Source organism: Lepidochelys kempii, chromosome 8 (genome assembly GCF_965140265.1).
Source record: "Lepidochelys kempii isolate rLepKem1 chromosome 8, rLepKem1.hap2, whole genome shotgun sequence".
In the NCBI taxonomy this organism is placed as follows: Eukaryota; Metazoa; Chordata; order Testudines; family Cheloniidae; genus Lepidochelys; species Lepidochelys kempii.
In genome coordinates, this window is record NC_133263.1 from 42,550,977 (window position 1) to 42,572,332 (window position 21,356).

Below are 21,356 nucleotides of genomic sequence, written 5' to 3' on the forward strand. Positions count from 1 at the left end.
GGAATAAGAACCATTCAAGAAATGTTTGCTGATGATGTTTTAAAGAAAGTCACACCAGGTGGAAGTGACTTAAGCACTTGGATTCAGAGACTGCTGAAGTGATAAAAGACAGTTACCTTTTCCGTAAGTGGTGTTCTTCAAGATGTGTTGCTCATGTCTATTCCACAATAGGTGTGCGTGCTCGCCACGTGCACTGGTGCTGGAAGTTTTTCCCCAAGCAGTGCCCGTAGGGGGGAGTGCCCCCCCACCCTCGACCACTGGAGTGGCGCCTGCCTGGCACGGTATAAGGAGGGCTGCGCTCCCCCCATCCTCAGTTCCTTCTTGCTAGACAACTCCGACAGAGAGGAAGGAGGGTGGGATGTGGAATAGACATGAGCAACACACCTTGAAAAACACCAGTTACAGAAAAGGTAACTGTCTTTTCTTCAAGTGATTGCTTGTGTTTATTCCACAATAGGTGATTCCAAGCTATATCTGTTGGAGGTCAGTAGGCGTTCACAAGTTCTCGGGACGGAGTACCACCCTGCCGAACCCGGCATCATCCCTGGCCTGGGAGATGATCGCAAAGTGCGAGGTGAACGTGTGAACCGAAGACTACGTGGCGGCCCTGCAAATGTCCTGGATGGGGACGTGGGCCACGAAGGCAGCCGACGAGGCCTGAGCCCGAGTCGAGTGTGCCCTCACAATGGGCGGTGTGGGAACCTCCGCCAGCTCATAAACAGGAATGGATGCACGAAGTGATCCACTTAGAAAGCTGCTGAGTGGAAATCGGCTGACCCTTCACGCACTCAGCCGAAGTGATGATCAATTGCGAAGACTTTCTGAACTGCTTGGTCCGCTCGAGGTAGAAAGCCAGAGCTCGCCGCACGTCGAGCGCATGGAGATGGCATTCCTCACCAGTTGCGTGAGGCTTGGGGCAGAGGACTGACAGAAAAATGTCCTGACCCATATGCTAGGCGGAGACCACCTTCGGGAGGAACATGGGGTGTGGGCGGAGCTGCACCATGTCCTTATGAAAAACCGTATACGGTGGTTCGGAGGTTAGGGCCCTGAGCTCCGAGACCTGCCTGGCCAACATGATAGCTACCAGGAAGGCCACCTTCCACAAGAGGTGCGACCAGGAACACATGGCCAGTGAGATGATCCAGCACCAGGTTTAGGTCCCACTGTGGAACCAGAAGCTTGGAATATGGCTAGACATGATCCAAATCCTTAAGGAACCGGCCGGTCACAGCATGGGAAAGGCCGATATGGGCGCCAAGTGTACCCTGACTGACGAGGGCGCCAGTCCCTGGGCCCTCAGGTGGAGGAGGTAATCAAGAATAAGCTGGAGCGGCAAGTGGAGGGTAGTCTACTTTCGAGCATGTCCTTTCCTTGCCACCTAGCCACTGAGCAGCCATGCCGTGAGGTGAAGCGTTGCTAGGTTGAGATGGAGGCGGCGGCCCTGGTCCTGAGAGAGCAGGTCCGGGTGGAGCTACCACCAGCCCTGAGAGGGTCCTGTACCAGTGCTGCCTGGGCCAAGCTGGCAGAATGAGGAGGACCCTGGCCTTGTCCATCTTTATTCTCTCCAGGGCCCTGCTGATCAGATGGAACAGGGGGAAAAGGCGTAGAGGAGCTGGCCTGACCAGGACAGGGGAAAGGCATCCGAGATAGCGCCCCTCCCTAAGCCCCCCCCGGAGCAGAACCGGGGACATTGTTGGTTCTGCCCAGTCGCAAATAGGTCCACCTTGGGAGTACCCCACCTTCGGAAGAGCTGGTGAGCCACTTCCGGGTGTAGAGACCACTTGTGCTGAGAGGAAAAATCCCTGCTCAAGAGATCTGCCCTCACATTCCAGGTGCCCAGCAGGTGGAAGGTTTTTAGGTAGATGTTGGGGGCTCTACAGAAGTCCCACAGACTGAGGGCTTCGTGGCAGAGGCCCTGTTGATATAGAACATCGAGGTCATGTTGTCCGTGAGCACCCGGATCACCTTGCCCTCCAGGTGCGAGCGGAAGGCCATACAATGCCAGTCACACCCGCCCTGAGTTCCTTGAGGTTTATATTGAGGGGTAGGTCTTGTAGAGACCACAGGCTTTGGGTCTGAAAGTTCACCACATGTGCCCCCCAACCCAGGTCTGACATGTCGGACACCAGCTCCAACGACGGGGCCCTGTCCCTGAACCGCTTGGAGCATGTTGTTTGGGGTGGACCACCACTGCGGGGAGGTGATCATTGTGTTCAGCACAGTGAGGACTTTGTCCATTCTGTCTGTGGCCTGGGAGAACTGCGAGGCCAGCCAGAGCTGGAGGGGCCTCATTCTGAGTCTGGCATGACGGACCACATATGTGCACGCAGACATGTGACCCAGCAGTTACAGGCAAGCCCTGGCTGTCGTCACCGGGAACCTTGTGACAGAGTCGATGAGCCCTTTCAGGGTCTCAAACCTGTCTGGTGCGAGAGAGGCCCTGGCCGACGTTGCGTCCTGTAGTGCCCCGATAAACTGTATGCATTGGACCGGGACTAACGTGGACTTGGCATTGTTTATCTACAGGCCCAGGGCAGTACATGTGGACAGGAGGAGCGCCACATGATCCCTCACCTGTGACTGAGAGGTGCCTTTGACCCAGTCATCCAGATATGGGAATATCTGGACCCTCTGGCGTCTGAGGTAGGCTGCTACCACCGCCATACACTTTGTAAAGACCCTGGGGGCAGTGGACAGACCAAATGGTAGGACCGTGAATTGGTAGTGACTCTGTCCCACCATGAAACCGAGGAAGTGTCTGTGCCCCTCCAATATGTGGATGTGGAAGTACGCGTCCTGCAGATCAAGGGATCAGTCCCCGGGATCCAGGGAGGGGATGATGGAGGTCAGGGAAACCATGTGGAACTTGAGTTTCACCATGTATTGGTTCAGATCCCGCAGGTCCATGATGGGCCTGAGCCCCCCTTTGGCCTTAGGGATAAGGAAATACCGGGAGTAATACCCCTTGCCCAGGAACTCCTTGGGCACTGCCTCTATCGCTCCTAGGTCCAGGAGCCGCCCCACCTCCTGCTCGAGCAGAGCATCGTGAGGGGGGTCCCCCAGGAGGGACGGGGGCGGAGGGCGGTTGGGTGGGGAGGAGGTAATCTCAAGGGTGTAACCTCGGGAGATGGTGTTGAGGACCCATTGGTCTGAGGTGAGCTGCGACCATTCTGGAAGGAAAGCACACAACCGATTGGAGAAAGGGAGTTTTATTGTGGGTAGGTCCCTGCTGAGAACTGGCAAGGTACCCCCAAGCATCCCGTCAAAAACGTCTTTTGCCCACCTGCTTGACCTTAGAAGATCCAGGCTGGGGGGCAGGCTGGGATTGCCATTGCGGGCGCTTTCTACAGTCCCGCTGATTTTTGTGGGTGGCCTTGTACTTCCGGAGGGTGGCCTGGGTAGGAGCCTGCTGTGGCTTGAACTTGGGTTTTGCCGGAGGAGGGACATAGAGGCCCATGGTCTGGAGGGTCGAGTGGGAGTCTTTCATGCCATGCAGCCTTGTGTCCGTTTCTTCAGCAAACAGCCTTCCTGTCGAAAGGGAGATCTTGCATTGATGACTGTGCTTCACTGGAGAGCCCAGAGAGCAGAAGCCATGACACCCATCTCATGGACACTGCTGAGGCCATGGACCGTGTGGTCGAGGCCACTGCATCCGAAGCGGCTTGCAGGGATACCTTGCAGCCACCGCCCCTTCCTCCACGAGCGCCTTGAACTCCTTATTGAGCTCCCAGAGAGAGTTCTCAAACTTGGGGAGAGATTCCCAGACGTTAAACTCATAGCGACCCAGGAGAGCCTGATGGTTTGCTACTTGTAGCTAAAAGCTTGACAATGAATAAACTTTTCTCCCGAAAGCATCCAGCCCCCGAGAGTCTTTCTTCTTGGGGGTCGGGGCTGGTTGCCCCTGCCGCTCCCTGTAGTTGACTGACTCGACCACCAAGGAGTTGAGCGTCAGGTGGGTATACAGATACTGGTGTCCCGTCATGTGTACAAAGTACTTGCACTCCGCCTTTTTAGAGATGGGAGCTAACAAGGCTGGAGTTTGCCACAGGGCATTCAAAATTCTTGCCACCCCTTCATGGAGTGGCAAGGCCACCCTGACCAGTGCTGAACGGTGACAGCACATTGAACAGGGAGTCTGAGGGCTCTTCCATCTCCTCAGCCTGGAGGTGGAGGCTCGCTGCCACGCTTTTTAGAAAGTCTTGGTGTAGTCCTCCTGCGGGACAGAGGGGGATGGGGCCACAATCAGCTCCTCCGGACGGGGCGAGACCAGGCACCTTTTTTCTGGCGGTCTAAAGATGGACGCCAATGGTGCTTCTGAGGTCCCGGCCACCGAGCGAGCCCCCACTGGGGGCTGCACTGGAGGCCATGGTGCCCACTGGTACCACTGGGCTGGCCACGATGCTTGGTGCCATTGCGCTTGCTGAGGCACCGGCGGAGCCGGCTGTTTGGGCTGACTAGCTTGGCCTGTAGATGGACGGCTGTGAGGGGAGGCCGGGCTGGCATATGATCCACAGCTGCCTCTGAACCGAGAGTATCTGCGGTGCCGGGATCAACGTAGGCCACGGGACCACGATCTTGACGTGGAGGAGCGGCACTGACAGTAGTAGCTGCTCCGCGAACGGCCTCGATGGGCGGACCCGCATCTGCGGGATGCCAGCGATCGATGCCCGGGGCTACGGTGCCTTGGTGGAGACTTGGAATCATAGAGTCATAGAATCTCAGGGTTGGAAGGGACCTCAGGAGGTCATCTAGTCCAACCCCCTGCTCAAAGCAGGACCAATCCCCAACTAAATCATCCCAGCCAGGGCTTTGTCAAGCCTGACCTTAAAAATATCTAAGGAAGGAGATTGGAACGGGAGTCCAAGCGGGAATGGTGTCAACAATCGTGCCACGACTGACTGCAGTATCTCCTGCGAGACTAGGACTGTTGGCGACATCCACCATGGTTCCGTCGATATTTTCATTGCGAAGACGAGCAATGCTGGGAGTCCCGGTTGGACGGCACCCATCCAGACAGTCTGGCCGGTGTCGAGGGCGATCCACATAGACTGAGCCCTGAACGTCGCTGGGCGGTGTCGGGAACGTTCCCTTGACCGAGACTGGTACTGGGCCGGTGGCGACTGCGGCGATCCCAGTGGCAGCTTGCCTCTGGAGCACGGGGCCAACATTGGCAGAGCTCTGGGCACCGGCATGGACATGACGTCCCAGGCTGCCTGGAGGGCTTCGGACGTAGATGGCATCCAGAGAGGTCTGCTCTGAAGGGGCCGGGCTACTCCGCTCAACATGAGTCGGAGGCCTCGGGCCCGATGGGGATCAAGGACTACCCGACATAGGCCTAGCCTCTGTCCCAGACTTCCCTCGGTGCCATTACAAAGAGGGAGTCTTTCCGGTCCTCTTGGCGTGCCCGGTGGACAGGGAGCGGTGCCGACTGGACGATGGTACCAGAGGGTCTCCACATACCAATGCCGCGGTGCCAGGTCCCGGTTCGGAGCAGTGTGCCACGGTTGGGGCCAGCGCCAACTCCATTAGGATAGCCTGGAGCCTAAAGTCCCTTTATTTTTTAGTCCGGGGCTTGAAAGACTTGCAGATCTTGCACCTTTCGCTGACATGGGTTTCTCCCAAGCAGCACGGACAATCTGCGTGCGGGTCGCTCCTTGGCACAGAACGCCTACAAGAGCCACATGACTTAAAGCCTGGGGCGTGGGGCATACCCTGGCCCAGGCTCAATGACTAACTGAATGGCTAAACTAACTGAATTAGCTAACTACAGGTACTACTGAACAAATGAAGAGTTCTGGGGACGAGCTGCAGCAAAGCTGGAGCTGAGCAGTTCCGATGCACCTTGACTGGCAGCAAGAAGGAACTGAGGGTGGGGGGAACACAGCCCTCCTTATACCGCACCAGGCAGGCGCCGCTCCAGGGGTCACGGGGAGGGCGCTCCCCCCTACCTGTACTGCTAGGGGAAAAACTTCCAGCACCAGTGCACGTGGCAAGCACGCACACATGAGCAATCACTCAAAGAAGAATCTCACTTTTAACAGCAGTAGCTTCTTCTGCCAGTGTAGAAAGAATATTTTCTTCCTTTGGACTAATTCATTCCAAATTGAAAAATCGTTTGGGACCTGAAAAAGCAGGAAAGCTTGTTTTTCTTTTCCAGATTATGAACAAACAGGAAAATGAAGGTGAAGACGACTGAGTTAGCTGCAGAAGCCAATATTTTAAGTTTCTTGTGTTGACCTGGCTGACAGTCAATTTAATTTTTGTTTTGTTTTTAAAAATATTTCATTTAACTATTTTAGTTAAAAACAATTTTAACAAAAACAAACCTGATTTTAAAAAACTTGAATGTTTAAATTCAAAAATTCATATGCTTGTTTTGTTAAAATATTCTATGTTTGTTGTTGAAGAAAAAAATCCAGAATACATAACATTGTTGTTTTAGTTAAATAAAACAATTTAAATGTCTGTCTGGTGATGTTCTCCTCCTAATACAGCATGGCCAGAAAATCCCACAAATACTAAGGATTAACCTGTTGAATTTCACCTCCCAATGACTTCATAAATATCTGCTTCAATTACCTTTGGTAAATGAAATAACCAAACAATCATTCATTCATTTTCTGATATAGCTATAAAACTAATCTGAAAAGTTTTAAATAAATCACTTAAAAATGTATAGTGTGTACCTTCTAAAAATGAAACCTACATCTATCTGAGTTGTGAAGAATATGTATTAAGGTTATAACAACCAACAAGAATGCACTTTTATGTAGAAATCCATGATTAAATCGAGTCTTCCTCACTAGTGATCTAAATCATGATTTCAATCAAATCCACCCTTGGAGAAATTCAGAGCAGTGCCAGGCTGTGGTTCTGGGGTATAACTTAGGTGTCATTCCTGCAGATCCCAGGGAAATCTCCAAACATGACAGTGTCATAATTGTAAGAGTAAATACCACTCACCACCTTACTGCCACTGGCCAGCCGACTACACGGTTAAAATTGGCCTTCAATGATAAAAAAAAAACTAGGCACAAATCACAGGGATAACAACACAGGTACCCAGAACAGACCCACTTGTGATTCCAGGGCCACCACTCCTCTCTGATAATGAAGTGGTGCAATAGCACAACAACTCTGGAAATGCAATGGGCTCAACCATTCACATATGCTTCATGGAGAGCCTTCTGCACAACACATGCCCGGCTTCATCTAAGAGTTGCGCATGCATCTGTCTGTGCTTCAGGAACCAAGACAGACATGCACAACCACGCTCTCCTTCTACACTTCCCTCCCTATCAGCTGACAGCTTCTGAGACAGCCACTCAAACCCCACCAAACCCAAGTCAAGACACTGGCACATGGTAGGCACTGGATGCCTCCATGCCAGTCAATACCCCACCAAGAAAAAAAACCCGTATTTTATGGGAGTCTTCCAACATCCAAGACAACATAGACAAAGACATGAAACCTACAGTGAGAACATGTGGAGTCAGAAAGATCATCAAAGAAGCCAACTTACGAGAAACATTAATGTTTCGTCAAGAGCACAGAATCCATCAGGCAGCCATGCCCTCCAGTGCCCCTTCTTGGGCTCTTTAACCATGTGGCACACACAAGGAAACATACACCCTTTGCAACACTTACCCTGATTCTCCGCATTGCAGTCACAATCTCCACCCTGCTGTTTGGCCGAGGCACATCAAGGCTTCCAATGTACTGCAAAAAGAAGAATATAGGATTAGTACAGCTCCAATGTCTGTAAAATAGCACAGACATGCAGGGACTTTTCCACCAAGCAGCTAAACCACCCCCTGCCAATGCAGGAGCATTTCTCCTTAGACATCACAGCACTTTGTCCAGTCTATTTTACGTGTCCTAGACAATGACAGTTCTGTCACTTTCCCTGGGAAACTATTCCACAGTCTAATCCATCTGTCAGGAAATTTTCCTTGATATTCATCCTAAATTTTCCATTTCTTAATTTCATCCCATTATTCCTAGGCTGTCATCCTAAATCCCCCCCCCCATCTATTGGCCTGATGTTTTCATCTTTCACATATCTGCAGATTATTCGTTCTCCCTACCATGCAAGGCATTTCATCAAACCACATAGTTAACGGTCTTCATTTTTGGTTTTAAGACCAGCAGGGACCATTATGACAACCTAGTCTGACCTCCTGCATAGCACAGGACAGAGACTCCACCCAGTGATTCCTGCATCAAACCCATATCGTCCGGCAGGTCTTTTGGAAAGACTTCTCACCGTAAGATCCCCAGTGCGGAGAGCCCCCCCTCCCATGTCCTTAGCTAAGTTGTTCCAATGGTTAATTACCCTTGCTGCTAAAAAAGTGTGCCTTATTTTGATTCTGAATGTGCTAAGCATCAGCTTCCTGTCACTGGATCCTGTTATACTTTTGCCTGCTAGATTCAAGAGCCCTTTGCTCTCAGAAATGTCTTCCTCATATAGGTACTTATAGGAGATTATCTAGTCACCCCTTAAAACTTCCCTTGTATAAACCATATTTGACTTATTTAGTCTCTCGCTATAAGGCCTTCCAGACCTCAAATCGTCCTTATAACTCTTTACTGAGCTCCTTCCAATTTTATAACATTGTTTTTGAAATTTGGACACCAGAATTGGACTCAGTATCCAATAATGATCTCACCAGTGCTATATACAGTTCGATAGTCATCCACTTAGATAGCCAAGCATTGCATAAGCCCTTTTAACCACAACATCCCACTGGGATCTCATGTTCATCTGGTTTCCATCATGACCTCTAGGTCTCTCAGAGTCCCTGCTTTCCAGGATGTGGTCCTCTGTCCTGTAAGTGGCCTTTTCTGTTCCTAGATATCGTTCCTTGCAGGTGGCAGTATTAAAACACATTACCTGATTGCATCCAGCTTATAAAGAGATCCGGACCACTCTAAAACCGGCCGGTCCTCAGTATTTACTACTTCATCAACATATATCCTCTATAAACTTTACCTGAAATCATTTTCTTCAAGATCATTGATAAAGACTGAGTATTATTATGTCAAGAACAGACTACTCCATCACCCCATGGGATGAGGATTTCCCAAGTAAAATTATGGTTTGATGAGATCTTTCAGCAGACAGTTTTTAATTCCTTTACTATAAGCCAATGTCATTTTGTATAGTGTTAATTTTTTAGTCTTCCATTGAAAGAAGTTCTGAAGGAACTCAAATGTGAAATTGCTGAACTAGTACTGATTGTGGTTTGTAACCTATCATTTAAATCAGCTTCTGAACCAGATGACTGGAGGACAGCTAATGTGACACCAAATTTTTGAAAAAAAGGCTTCAGAGGTGATCCCGGCAATTACAAGCCTGACTTCAGTACCAGGTAAATGTTGAAACTATAGTAAAGAACAGAATTATCAGACACAGAGATAAACATAAGTTGTTGGGGAAGAGTCAACATGGCTTTTGTAAAGGGAAATCATGCCTCACCAATACACAGGAATTCTCTGAGGGGGGTCAACAAGCATGTGGACAAGGTGGATCCAGTGGATATAGTGTACTTAGATTTTCAGAAAGCCTTTGACAAGATCCCTTACCAAAGGCTCTTAAACAAATTAAGCTGTCATTGAATAAGAGGGAAGGTCCCCTCATGGATCAGTAACTGGTTAAAAGATAGGGTAGGATTAAATGGTCAGTTTTCAGAACAGAGAGGTAAATAGCAGTATCCCCCAGGGATCTGAATGGAGACCAGTACTATTCATAAATGATCTTGAAAAAAGGGGTAAACAGTGAGGTGGCAAAATTTGCAGACAATGCAAAACTACTCAAGATAGTGAAGTCCAAAGCAGACTGTGAAGAGTTACAAAGGGATCTCACAAAACTGGGTGACTGGGCAATAAAATAGCAGATGAAATTCAATGTTGACAAATGCAAAGTAATGCACATTGGAAAACATAATCCAATTACACATATAAAATGATGGGGTATAAATTAGCTGTTACCACTCAAGAAAGATCTTGGAGTCATTGTGGATAGTTCTCTGAAAATATCCGCTCAGTGTGCAACTGCAAGTAAAAAAACCAAACAAACAAAAAACTAAGAAAATGCTGGGAATCATTAAGAAAGGGGTAAATAAGAAGACAGAAAATATCATATGGGCTCTATATAAATTCATGATACACCCACACCTTGAGTACTGCATGTAAATCTGGGTGCCGCATCTCAAAAAAGATATACTGGAATTGGAAAAGGAACAGAAAAGGGCAACAAAAATGATTAGGGGTATGGAACAGATTCCATATGAGAGAGATTAATAAGACTGGGACTTCTCAGTTTGGAAAAGAGGCGACTAAGGGGGGATGTGAAAGAAGTCTATAAAACCATTACTAGTGTGGAGAAAGTAAATAAGGAAGTGTTATTTACTCCTTCTCATAACACAAGAGCTAGGGGTCACCCAATGAAATTAATAAGCAGCAGGTTTAAAAAACAAACAAAAGAAACTATTTTTTTCACATAACAGTCAACCTGTGGAACTCTTTCCAAGAGGATGTTGTGAAGGCCAAGACTATAACAGAATTCAAAAAAGAACTAGATAGGTTGATGGCTATTAGCCAAGATGATCAGGGATGCAACCCCATGATCTGGGTGCCCTTAGACCTCTGGCTGCCAAGGGGATAAAGGTGTCCCACAATGCCTGTTATCTCTCTAGTTTGAACTCTACTGCCCTGCCCTCAGGTGACCAACTGTACATTCCTTTGGACCCCGTACATTCCTTTGGAATTTTGAAAGTCCCCTTCCTGTTTGCTTGGCGATGTGTGCAGTGGTCTCAGCGCATCTTTCCAGATGGCCATGCCTGCTCCATGCACCAGGCAATCCCCCGCTTGGAGCAATGCCAAGCTGCTGGACCTCATCAGCATTTGGGGAGAGGAGGCTGTGCAGTCCCAGCTGCACTCCAGCCGTAGGAATTATGATACCTATGGACAGATTTCATGATGTATGACAGAAAGAGGCCATGACCGGGACACACTGCAGTGCAGGGTCAAAGTGAAGGAGCTGTGGAATGCCTACCACAAGGCAAACCGCCACTCCGATGCTGTGCCCACAAGCTGCCAGTTCTACAAAGAGCTGGACGTGATACTCAGCGGTGACCCCACCTGCACTGCGAAGACCACTGTGGATACTTCGGTGGCTCACATTCCAGTCGAGAGTAGACCAAGCCAGGAGGAGGAAATCTTGGAAGAGGATGTGGCAAGGGAGGGGGACCCAGAGGCAGAGGATGACTTGGAGGTCAGAGATGCATGCAGCCAGGAGCTCTTTTCTACTCTGGGGGAGGCCAGCCAGTCACAGCTGTTGGATGTTGGCGAAACGCAAACAGGAGAGGAGGCCCCTGGTAAGTGGATTTGATTTTGGAAATCGCTGAAGCATGTTGTTGGCAGCAGGAGGGTTGCAGAAAGCAGGCTGGTCTCCCACCACATGCCTAGTCTGAGCGATGGAACAGGGTGTTGATTGACTCTCTCACTTTATGGGAATCTGCCTCAGAGATCTCCAGGAAACTCTCGTGGAGATACTGGGCAATCCGCTGCCACAGGTTCTTGGGCAGAGCTGCTTTGTTTCTTGCCCCACTAATGGTAACTTTCCTGTGCCACCATGGGGGTGAAGTGGAGGGAAAAGCCATTGCTGCACACAGGAGAGCTGTATAAGGGTCAGGGCAGAAGCCGCCGTCTTGGAGGAGACCCTCTCTTGATTCCCTGCTCACCCTCATCAGTGAGATATCTTCCATAATGATCACATCCTGTGGAAAATGTGGGGACAGGAATGATTATCAAGCCCCCCCTACAGTGCTGGCTCTCCCAAAAGCCACGTGCCCAGTGTACAGCAGGGTCCAGGAAGAGCGATTGCCCCTGCCCCTGTGGCTACTCACCATTTTGGGGGTCTTGTAGCTCATGTGTGCTTGCCTGGGGTCAGCCAGTTAGTAACAGGTGTGAGAGTACTGGCTGTGTTTTAAATCGCTGAATCAGTGGTCTCTGTGTTGCAAACAATACTGCTTCTGTACAATGTTGTGTTTAAACTTCACAGAGATGACCTTGGGAGCCCAGCCTCCTCTTTGTTATCGGCAGCAGAACGGCTGCACAGAATTAGAAAGCAGCCACGAAGAACTAAGGAGGACTTTCTGTGTGAGGTTATGATGCTCTCCGCTGCCGAGAAACAGGAATTGAAGGAGTGGCAGGACAGAGAGAAGACGGAATGAAAGGAGAATGTGGCACGCCAGAATGAAGCCACGAAACGGTTCTTAAACATTATGGAGCACCAAGTGGACATGCTCCAGGCAATACTAGCTCTTCAAACCGAGCAGCTCCGTGCCCGCCCTCCCCTGCAGTCACTGTCGCAAAACTCTTTCCCATGCGCCCCATGCACACCACCACCACACTGTTATCAACCTCCTGGCTCCACTCTCTACCCTCAGCATTCCACTCCTCCCTCCTCACAGTTCAGCACTGTGGACTCCCACTACCTACTGCACTCAACACCCATCCCTCTGCAGTTTGGCCCTGCTGAAGTACAAAACCTGCTGCATTGTACTCCAAAGGAGAAGGCTGGATACGATCCCTGGACATACACAAATCTTTAGCCATACTGGGACTCCACCTCCTCCTGGGACCTTCCCTTCCCCCAACCTCTCACTGGGGATGTGTTTTTTTGTTTGACTCTCCCCTCCAGTTGTTGTTGAATAAAACAATTGTGTTGGGTTGAAAGCAATCTTTATTCTATTACTTGAAAGCAAACAGAGTCCTGCAAAGCAACAGACCTTCATATTGCATCGTCCGCACCAATCACAATCACCTCCTAGCATTACAAACACTGCACTCCTGAGCACAGCAACAAATATTAGTGGCTTTCAGCTTCAAATTGCTGCCTCAAGGCATCCCTGATCCTTAAGGCTCTGCGCCCCTCTAATAGCCCTGGTCTCTGGCTGTTCGAAATCAGCCTCTAGGCACTGAGACTCAGTGGTCCAGCCTTGAATGAAGCTTTCACCCTTTCCTTCACAAATATAATGGAGCGTTTAGTACACGCTATAAGCATAGGAATATTGTAATCGGCCAGGTCCAGCTTCACAGAGAGGCAGCGTCAGCGGGCCTTTAAACGACCAAAAGCACACTCAGTCATTCTGCACTTGACAGCAGCAAGGAATGGTTCAACAACAGGCTGAGCAAGTTGCCTCATGTATGGTTTCATAAGCCACGGCATTAAGGGGTAGGTGGGGGGTCTCCCAGGATCACAATGGGCATTTCGACTTCCGCTACAGTGATTTTCTGGTCCTGGACGAAAGTCCCTGCTTGCAGCTTCCTGAACAGGCCAGTGTTCCGAAAGATGCGTACATCATGCACCTTTATGGACCAGCCTGCATTAATGTCTGTGAAACACCCACGGTGATCTACAAGCACCTGAAGAACCATTGAGAAATACCCCTTGCGATTAATGTACTCTGTGGCTAGGTGGTCTGGTGCTAAAATTGGAATATGCGTGCCATCTATCACCCTTACCCAGTTAGGGAAGCCCATTTCTGCAAAGCGATTCAAAATGTCATGCATGTTGCCCAGAGTCACGGTCTTTTGGAGCAGGGTGCGATTAATGGCCCTGCACACTTCCATCAACACGAGTCCAACGATTGACTTTCCCACACCAAACTGGTTAGCGGCAGAAGAGGAAGAGATGCTCTGTGGGATAGCTGCCCAAAGCGCACCTCTTCAAATATCACTGAAAGTGCCGCAAGCGTGAACACACTAATGCACAGTCAAACTGACAGTGTGAACACACAACAGTGGTTTCCCTTCAGCGCTCTCTGAGCGGCACTGTAACTCTGCCAGTGTAGACATGCCCTACAACACAGAAGAACTGGCATTTGCATGGCATGGGAAAACAGTGCTCAAGGACTGAGGGGAGGCTAATAGCAGTATTGTGATCCTTCTCCTTCCCCTCAGCCCTTGAGCACAGTGCTCCCACTTGAGCACTGTTTTCTGGTCAGGTGCTATTACTACTTGCATTCTAGTAGCATCCACACAGAGCACCAGACCAGAAGAGCTCACAATCTACATTCTCGGAATACAGGAGCATTCTCCTCCTCCTCCTCCTCATCCACAAAATCCTCCTCCCTGTTGTGCGAAATCCCCCCCTTGCAGGTGTCCACAGACAGTGGTGGGGTAGTGATAGGGTCCCCTCCTAGAATGGCATGCAGCTGATCATAGAAGTGGCATGTATGGGGCTCTGACCCAGAGAGGTCACTTGCCTCCTTTGTCTTTTGCTAGGCTTGCCTCAGCTCCTTAACTTTCACGTGGCACTGCCGTGTGTCCCTGTTGTAGCCTCTCTCCAACACACCCTATGAGATTTTGGCAAATATATTAGCATTTCTTCTTTTTGATCGGCGTTCTGCCTGCACAGATGCTTCTCCCCATACACCAATCAGATCCAGTGTCTCCCTTTCAGTCCATGCTGGAGCTCGTTTGGAATTCTGGGGGGACTGCATGGTCACCTGTGCTGCTGAGTTCGCCACACTGACCAAACAGGAAATAAAATTCAAAAGTTCCTGGGGCTTTTCCTGTGTATCTGGGTAGTGCATCGGAGTTCAAAGTGCTGTCCAGAGTGGTCACAATTGAACATTCTAGGATAGTTCCCAGAGGCCAATACCATCAATTTGCATCCACGCTACCCCAAATTTGACCCAGCAAGGTCGATTTTAGCACTACTCCCCTCGCTGGGGAGTACAGAAGCCAATTTTAAGGGCCCTTTAAGTTGACGCAATGGGGTTGGTTGTGTGGACACATTCATTTTAAAATCGACCTAACGTGGCTAAATTCGACCTAACCCTGTAGTGTAGACCAGGCCTAAGTTGCCAGTGCAGCTATCCAACAGATACAGCTGGACACAGATGCTCACCAGGGCTGGGCACAGAGGGAGGTAAATGGGACCAGTTACATTACAAAGCAACAGTGAGCTGAGGGGCAGGGATCCGAAACTAGAGACACACATGGAAGCTGAGATTTTTCCAGCCACCTCAGGGATTTGGGCACCGAAGTCCCATTAAAATGTCTATGAGCCACTGGACAGCTTTGAAATAGCTCAGCCCCGGCCCAGACTGGGGTCCTGAAAGAGAAACAGTATGTGGTCACAGCCTGCATTGCACACACACACACGGGGAGCACAGAGCCCATAACTCTGGCACTGCCAACTCCTAAGTACTTCCCTCTGTAACTTGGATTGATCTTGGAAACTCAGGCAGAGATTTGGATCTGAAGAGCGAAGAGATGGTCTGGTGGCCTTGGCTTTTCCTTATCCAGGGGGTGACCTGTATTATCTGGGAAGATGCAGCAGTCGGCTATTCAACTCCCATCACCGTAGTATTTGAGCACTTGACAACCTCCTGGGGGGGAAGGCAGTGCTATTACACATCACACAGGTGGAACGACGGCACAGAGACTAAGTGGCTTGTCCATCTCGGTATGTGTAGAAGCCGAGTCTCCTCGGCTACCAATGCTGAGTCCAGCACCGCACAGATAGCACTAACCAGGTAGTACTAGGGACCTCACACTGCCTTTGACTAACCCTTCCTTGCCTGCTTTTCTCACTGAGGGATGAAAGAAGAAGCCAAACAAACAATGGCTGCTTTTATGGCTCTGTGCTATGACGATGCAGCCACCCTGGAAGAAGGAAAGCCCCGGTTCAGTGGCCAGTCCAAATGTCTCCAGCTGCGAGACTGGGGGATGATGCCTGCAGCTGTATCTCAGTGTCTGCAGCCTGGCATCAGGCTAGAGATTAAATACAGTAACAGCTGCTCAGGCCACAGATGCATGCCCCCTTGTCCCATCCTATTCTCTTGTTGAGGGCATGGAAACAAGGTGAGGGAATGCTGCTCTGGGGATGAGGGGGAAGGGGTGAGGAATTACTCACACAGGCCCCTGTTTTGAGGGTGTGGGCGCCCCCGTATCCATGGCAATGCTTCCCCAATATAGCACTGCCCTCCTCCTCCTCCCAACCCAATGCACACAGAACCCAGGGGTGGGAGTTGAGATGCTGGGTGCATTGCACGCATCCCTCCCACTTCAATGCCTCACACCACAGATCACTCCTGTCTGGAAGCGCAATGTTACTCTGTGCACAGAGGTCCCCTCCTCAGAGGGGGTGGCACTGCTCCTCCCTGACCCTGGGCCCCCACTGCTGCTCCTGGGTTCCCTGCAAGATCAACAGAGACTCCCCCAGCCAACTGTCTGCTCCAAGGCTGAACCATATCCACCCTGAACCAATCCTGTGCCATGGCATCACTCTCCTGTCCCTTTGGAGCTTTGCCTTCCCTCAAATCAGCCACTGGGAGCCGCCACAGGCATCTCTTCCCTCTCTATAGAGGGCTTGTGTGTCCAGGCAGGATGTTTTGGCCTCTGACCCCAAGATGGTTGATGCAGTCTCCCAACCACACCACCTGGCAGCCTCTCTCAGGGTGCTTCTGTGGGACTCTGGCAGGCTCCAGAATTCCCTGCAGGGCTGGGTTACAGAGACCAAGCCTGTCCCTGCAACACGCCTGCCGAATTAGAGTGCACAGGCCTTCGCCACAGGCAGCCAGATTCCATCCCCTGCCCCAGGGGCTCTGCTCCCTCTCCTGAGCTGGGCAATCATTTTCGTCATCCCACTAATGGTCTGGAACTAGCCTGCCACTCCCATGTAGTACAAAGGGCACTTCCTTCCCATATCTCCCTGGGAGGATTTACCCTTTGATTTAGGGATTGGGACAGATAAGAGGACTTCACCATCTCCGCAAGAAGCTGCCTTAGACTTTCCTAACCTAGGTAACCCTTTCAAAACCCTTGCACCATTAGCTCAGCAGTGGTGCTGTCCATGACTTTCTGTGCACTGTCTTGCCCCTGGACAAAGCTTGATGTGTATCTCCCAGGGAGCTCTAATTTTCTCCCCTCTTTTTCAGGAAGCACCCTGGAGCCCTGCCCTGCTTTGGTGGGTCCCCCCACCCCAAGCTGATGAAAAGAGCCATACAGATTGCTTTCGACAAAGTTAGACAACAGAGGCCTGCACAGGCCTACGTGCCTGGTTATTGGGCACCTGGCAGCCTCAGCTGGCTGGCTAAAATCCATGGGGAACACTGTGCATTCATAAGCAATACCCTTTCACCTCTATCCCCCACCCTCCACAACTCCAAGAAGGAAAATGGTCTTACAGTATATTGCTATAGCAAATTGCATCCTGAAGGATCCTAAAACACCGCCTAAACCATCCTATCACTTTAGTCAGCAGTGAAATGCAGCCATCTCTGGGGGCTCTGCATGTCAGCTGACTAACAGGGCATAGCAACACGATACAACACTTTTGGACAGAAGTGAAAAGCCATTTGATGGGGAACGTACGGGGCAGAATGCAATCACTGGGGAGGAAACCTGGCTGAGATACTGAACTTAGCTCCTTAACTCTTCAGAAAAGTGCCACGGGAACTTTAGTAACCCAAGAAATCAGGATGTTAGTTTTGCACCATAGCCAAAAGCTGGCACGGACTTTTGGTAAGAGAGTTCTTCCCAAACTGGAAGAAAACATTTGAAAGACAGAGAACCAAGAATATTCTGGGCAGATGCTGCTTCTTGTCCCCAAGAAGTATGGCGGTGCTGGAATGATGTTATCTGGACTTGGTTTATCATAGGCAAGAGCAAATAAATGAACTTTGAGTAACATACAGTAAACTTCTGATTTGCACAGCTCCCCTTACCCCCTTTGTTACTATCCTGGATTTAGAGAGATTAAGTCCCAAAGCCTGAACTATGTTACAATATTTCCTGGTGTATGAATCATAATGCTGAAATTAAGCAATAAGACAACAGGGCATGAAATATGGAGCAATGACTCTTTCACACTGTCGGGCTTGGCCTCATGCCACCACAGTACCTACAGCTATGAATCGGCTTACCACAATATTTCAAATGTTCTGGCAGCCCTCACTAAAATTAGATTTTATTATTAATTAAAATTATCCTTCCACCAGGAACCATTCACCCACCCTACCATCTTGTGCTCAAAGTCAACAGATATAATCTGAGACATCAACAATGTGTCTAGGTTAATTTCCTTCTAAAAGCTGGTTATAAAGGACAATGTATGCATTACAGGTGTTTTATCAGCAGAGCGTGTAGCAACAGCTCTAGTGCATTCCCATCCTAACAGCCCCATTTCTATTTGATAACAACTTTCTCAAAAAGTTACTGTTTTTGCTAAAATTTTGCTTATTCAGTCTAAACTCCTGAAACAGAGTTTTGTTTTTAAACTTGGCTGTGGTTGAGCATGGGGGTGGGAAGGGAGGAGACAACTGGTCAGAAGACTGGGGGAGAAGGGGAGGCAGGTTCATGAAAAGTAGAGACTTTTCATCAAAAAACTGAAAACCTGAAATCCAAGAAGATTTTGGTTTTACAATTAAAAGTCAAAGTTTTCTGCAAAACAACTTGTCTAACTGAAAACTGGTTTTGACAAACCTCTGCCATCACAGTAATGCTTGCTTGACCTTTTGGGCAACAGCTCAAGCATCTCAGTAATGCATGGTTGTCGCTTGCCATTTGGCAGCCCTTAGATCATAGCTGCAACCTCTAGTGTCCTAGTGAAAAGCTACTTTAATTTGCTAAGGTTAGGAGGGTTCAGAAGTGTACTGTGCATGCATGCGCACTAGTGAGTGTGTTATACGGGGGGTGGTTGAAGAAGCGTTGTTTTATTTCTTACTGTTGGCAGTGCCTGTGTGTGGTATGTAAGCCATGTGGAAATTCAGGTTCAATATATGTTCTCTCAACATACTATTGGTTCCGTACACATCTACAGCTGAGGGGACTCACGCAGATGCAGGTGAGCGGCATGCAGACCTTTGGAATGTATCTGAAGATGTGTTTGAAACAGGCAGGGCCATGTACCATTCTTCACAGTAGTGAAGGTGAGCAGATATGATCAGTGCTCAGATGTTGCACTTCAGGAGACTGCAGGAGTCCTTGCATCACTAAGTGCTCATGCTCTGCAGGACAAACCCTTTCCATTTCTCTCTAGCAGATAGTTCCACAGGGTGGGACTCCATTGTTCTATAATTTTGTTAAAAACCCTACCCACCAACAATCTCCAGATAAAACGTATACAACCGGGAGCACTCCAACCCAGGAAATACACAGGCAGCCTGAACTCTGTGTCCTTGTGCATATGCATTAAAAAGCAGGCCTGAATTACAAGGTCACATGCTGCTTTTTCTGCAGGGTTGGATGGAGAATGTCTCACTCGCTGTGGAGATTGGCTGGCATACAGTGAACACACATTGAACCTGTGGATATAAATACATATCCAACAGCTGTTCTATTCACTGCACTCCATTCAACTGTGCTTTAACAAGACAGGGATCCTGTAATTTTCACTCCATGCATCTGAAGTGTTTTTTTATCCACGAAAGCTTATGCCCAAATAAATCTGTTAGTCTTTAAGGTGCCACCAGACTCCTGTTTTGTTGTTTGTTTTTCTGTAAAAAATGTTATGTAATTAGCGACTGCATTGTAACACATACAAGCAAGCAGCCTGTGTTGGATCATATTAAAGAAGTTGTGTATTAAAATCACAAATGAGTTTGATTCCCCATAGTTTAAATTCCAGGGTATTACTAATTAAGAGTTCTCTTGGTCTCTTATTTTTACGGTTTCCCTCCCTGTGTGAAACTTGCAAGCTGCTAATTATGTTAGTACATCCTAAAACAGAGTCTCTTCTCAAAGCAATACTTTGTAACAACTACTCAGAGACTCAAAGCGATACTTTGTAACAAGAGAAACAGCACACAGAGAATCCCTGACCTTTTGTTGTATTTATCTCGCTTTGTTAACAATTGTGATTAAAATAGAGATAGAAGATGTATGTGGATGGATGCTTGGTGTGGATAATAACTGAATGATCAGGGAGGTGCCAGCCTAAGAATCCAGTGTCCATCAGCTGAAGAAGGCGTCAAGTGGAAATAACCAGAGGACCCCTGGAAGGCAGACTGGAATCCACCCAACAGCCTCAAGGATGGGCGAACCAAAGAACAAGATAACATCTGGCAGCACGGAGCTGTCAGGAATGTGCCATCTGCTGATTGATTCAGCAACAGCATGATGAAGCAATTCCCATAACCTGGCATAGGAATAAATTCCTATAAAAAGGGACTCTAGAAAGTGAGAACTTTGGGGTCTGATTCTGCAAACCCACGTCCAGGAGCATCAGATGTGCATCTGACAAGGCCCTGCTCCCTCCCCATGTCCAGGCCACCTGGCCAGTGGCTTGGCATGAGCAACTCTAAGGCTGGTAACTATGACAACCACCTTGCAGAACCTGTGTGTGTGTGTGTGAGTGTGAGAGAGAGAGAATGTTATAGCTATAACTAACTGCTTACTATGATTCTTTCTGTATTCACAATAAAAGAGGCATTTTGCCTTTTCCCCTTTAATAAGATCCTGTTGGTTTTTATTTTATTGGTATAACACCTGTGCCTGAGGACATAATCGGGCAGTGTGATTACATCCATGAAAACAGGATCCCAAGCAGGCTTGGTTGGAAATGCTGCAAGAGGACACTGAGTGAGATCAGGTTTCAGAGAGATCAGACTGGTTTACACAAATGGGTAGCCTGTGAAAGTTAAGGTTAATCTCCAAAAAGGAGGTATTGGTTTTGTACTGCGTGTAACCTTTCCTTTTCCCATACCCTTACTTCCTAATTCTTAAATCTTAACCTTTGATAAACTGATAATTGTTTTCACTATAAATATATTTCAGTGCTGTAATGTTACATAGGAGCTGATCCTCCGTTGAATCAAACAAGCTGGTGTGTATACCTTCCCCCTGGGGATACCTTACCTGATATCACTGAGTAGTTAGTCACAGGGGTTGGATCTCACAGGGGCTCAAGGACTGCTACAAAGCAAAGTGAGGGCTAGCATTGCCCTGAGGAGATTGTTTGGACAATGGCATATGGCCCATTTGTGACTGCTACTAGCAAATATCTCCAACAGCCGGTCATGGGACACTAGATGGAGAGGGCTCTGAGTTATGGCAGAGAATTCTTTCCAAGATGTCTGGCTACTGGGTCTCGACCACATGCTCAGGGTCTAACTGATCACCATATTTCAGGTCAGGAAGGAATTTCCCCCCAGGTTATATTGGCAGAGACCCGTGGGGGAGGAATTTTTGCCTTCATCGGCAGCATGGATTACTTGCGAGGTTTGAACTAGAGTAAATAGTGGATTCTCTAACTGAAAGTTGGCAAATCATGATTTGAGGAGTTCAGTAACTCAGCCAGAGGTTATGGACCTATTGCAGGAGGTCAGACTAGATGA

At 48.8% G+C, this 21,356-nt stretch overlaps 1 protein-coding gene across 12 annotated transcripts in view; it reads right to left on the bottom strand.

Annotated features, from left to right (window-relative positions):
* NOS1AP (nitric oxide synthase 1 adaptor protein) overlaps window positions 1–21,356 on the bottom strand; it is a 175,263-nt gene that overhangs the window by 125,385 nt on the left and 28,522 nt on the right. For all 12 annotated transcript variants that reach the window (XM_073356236.1, XM_073356232.1, XM_073356231.1 and 9 more), the window contains one exon: window positions 7,651–7,722. In XM_073356236.1, coding sequence (XP_073212337.1) covers window positions 7,651–7,722 — 72 coding nt within the window. The remainder of the gene's footprint in view (window positions 1–7,650; window positions 7,723–21,356) is intronic.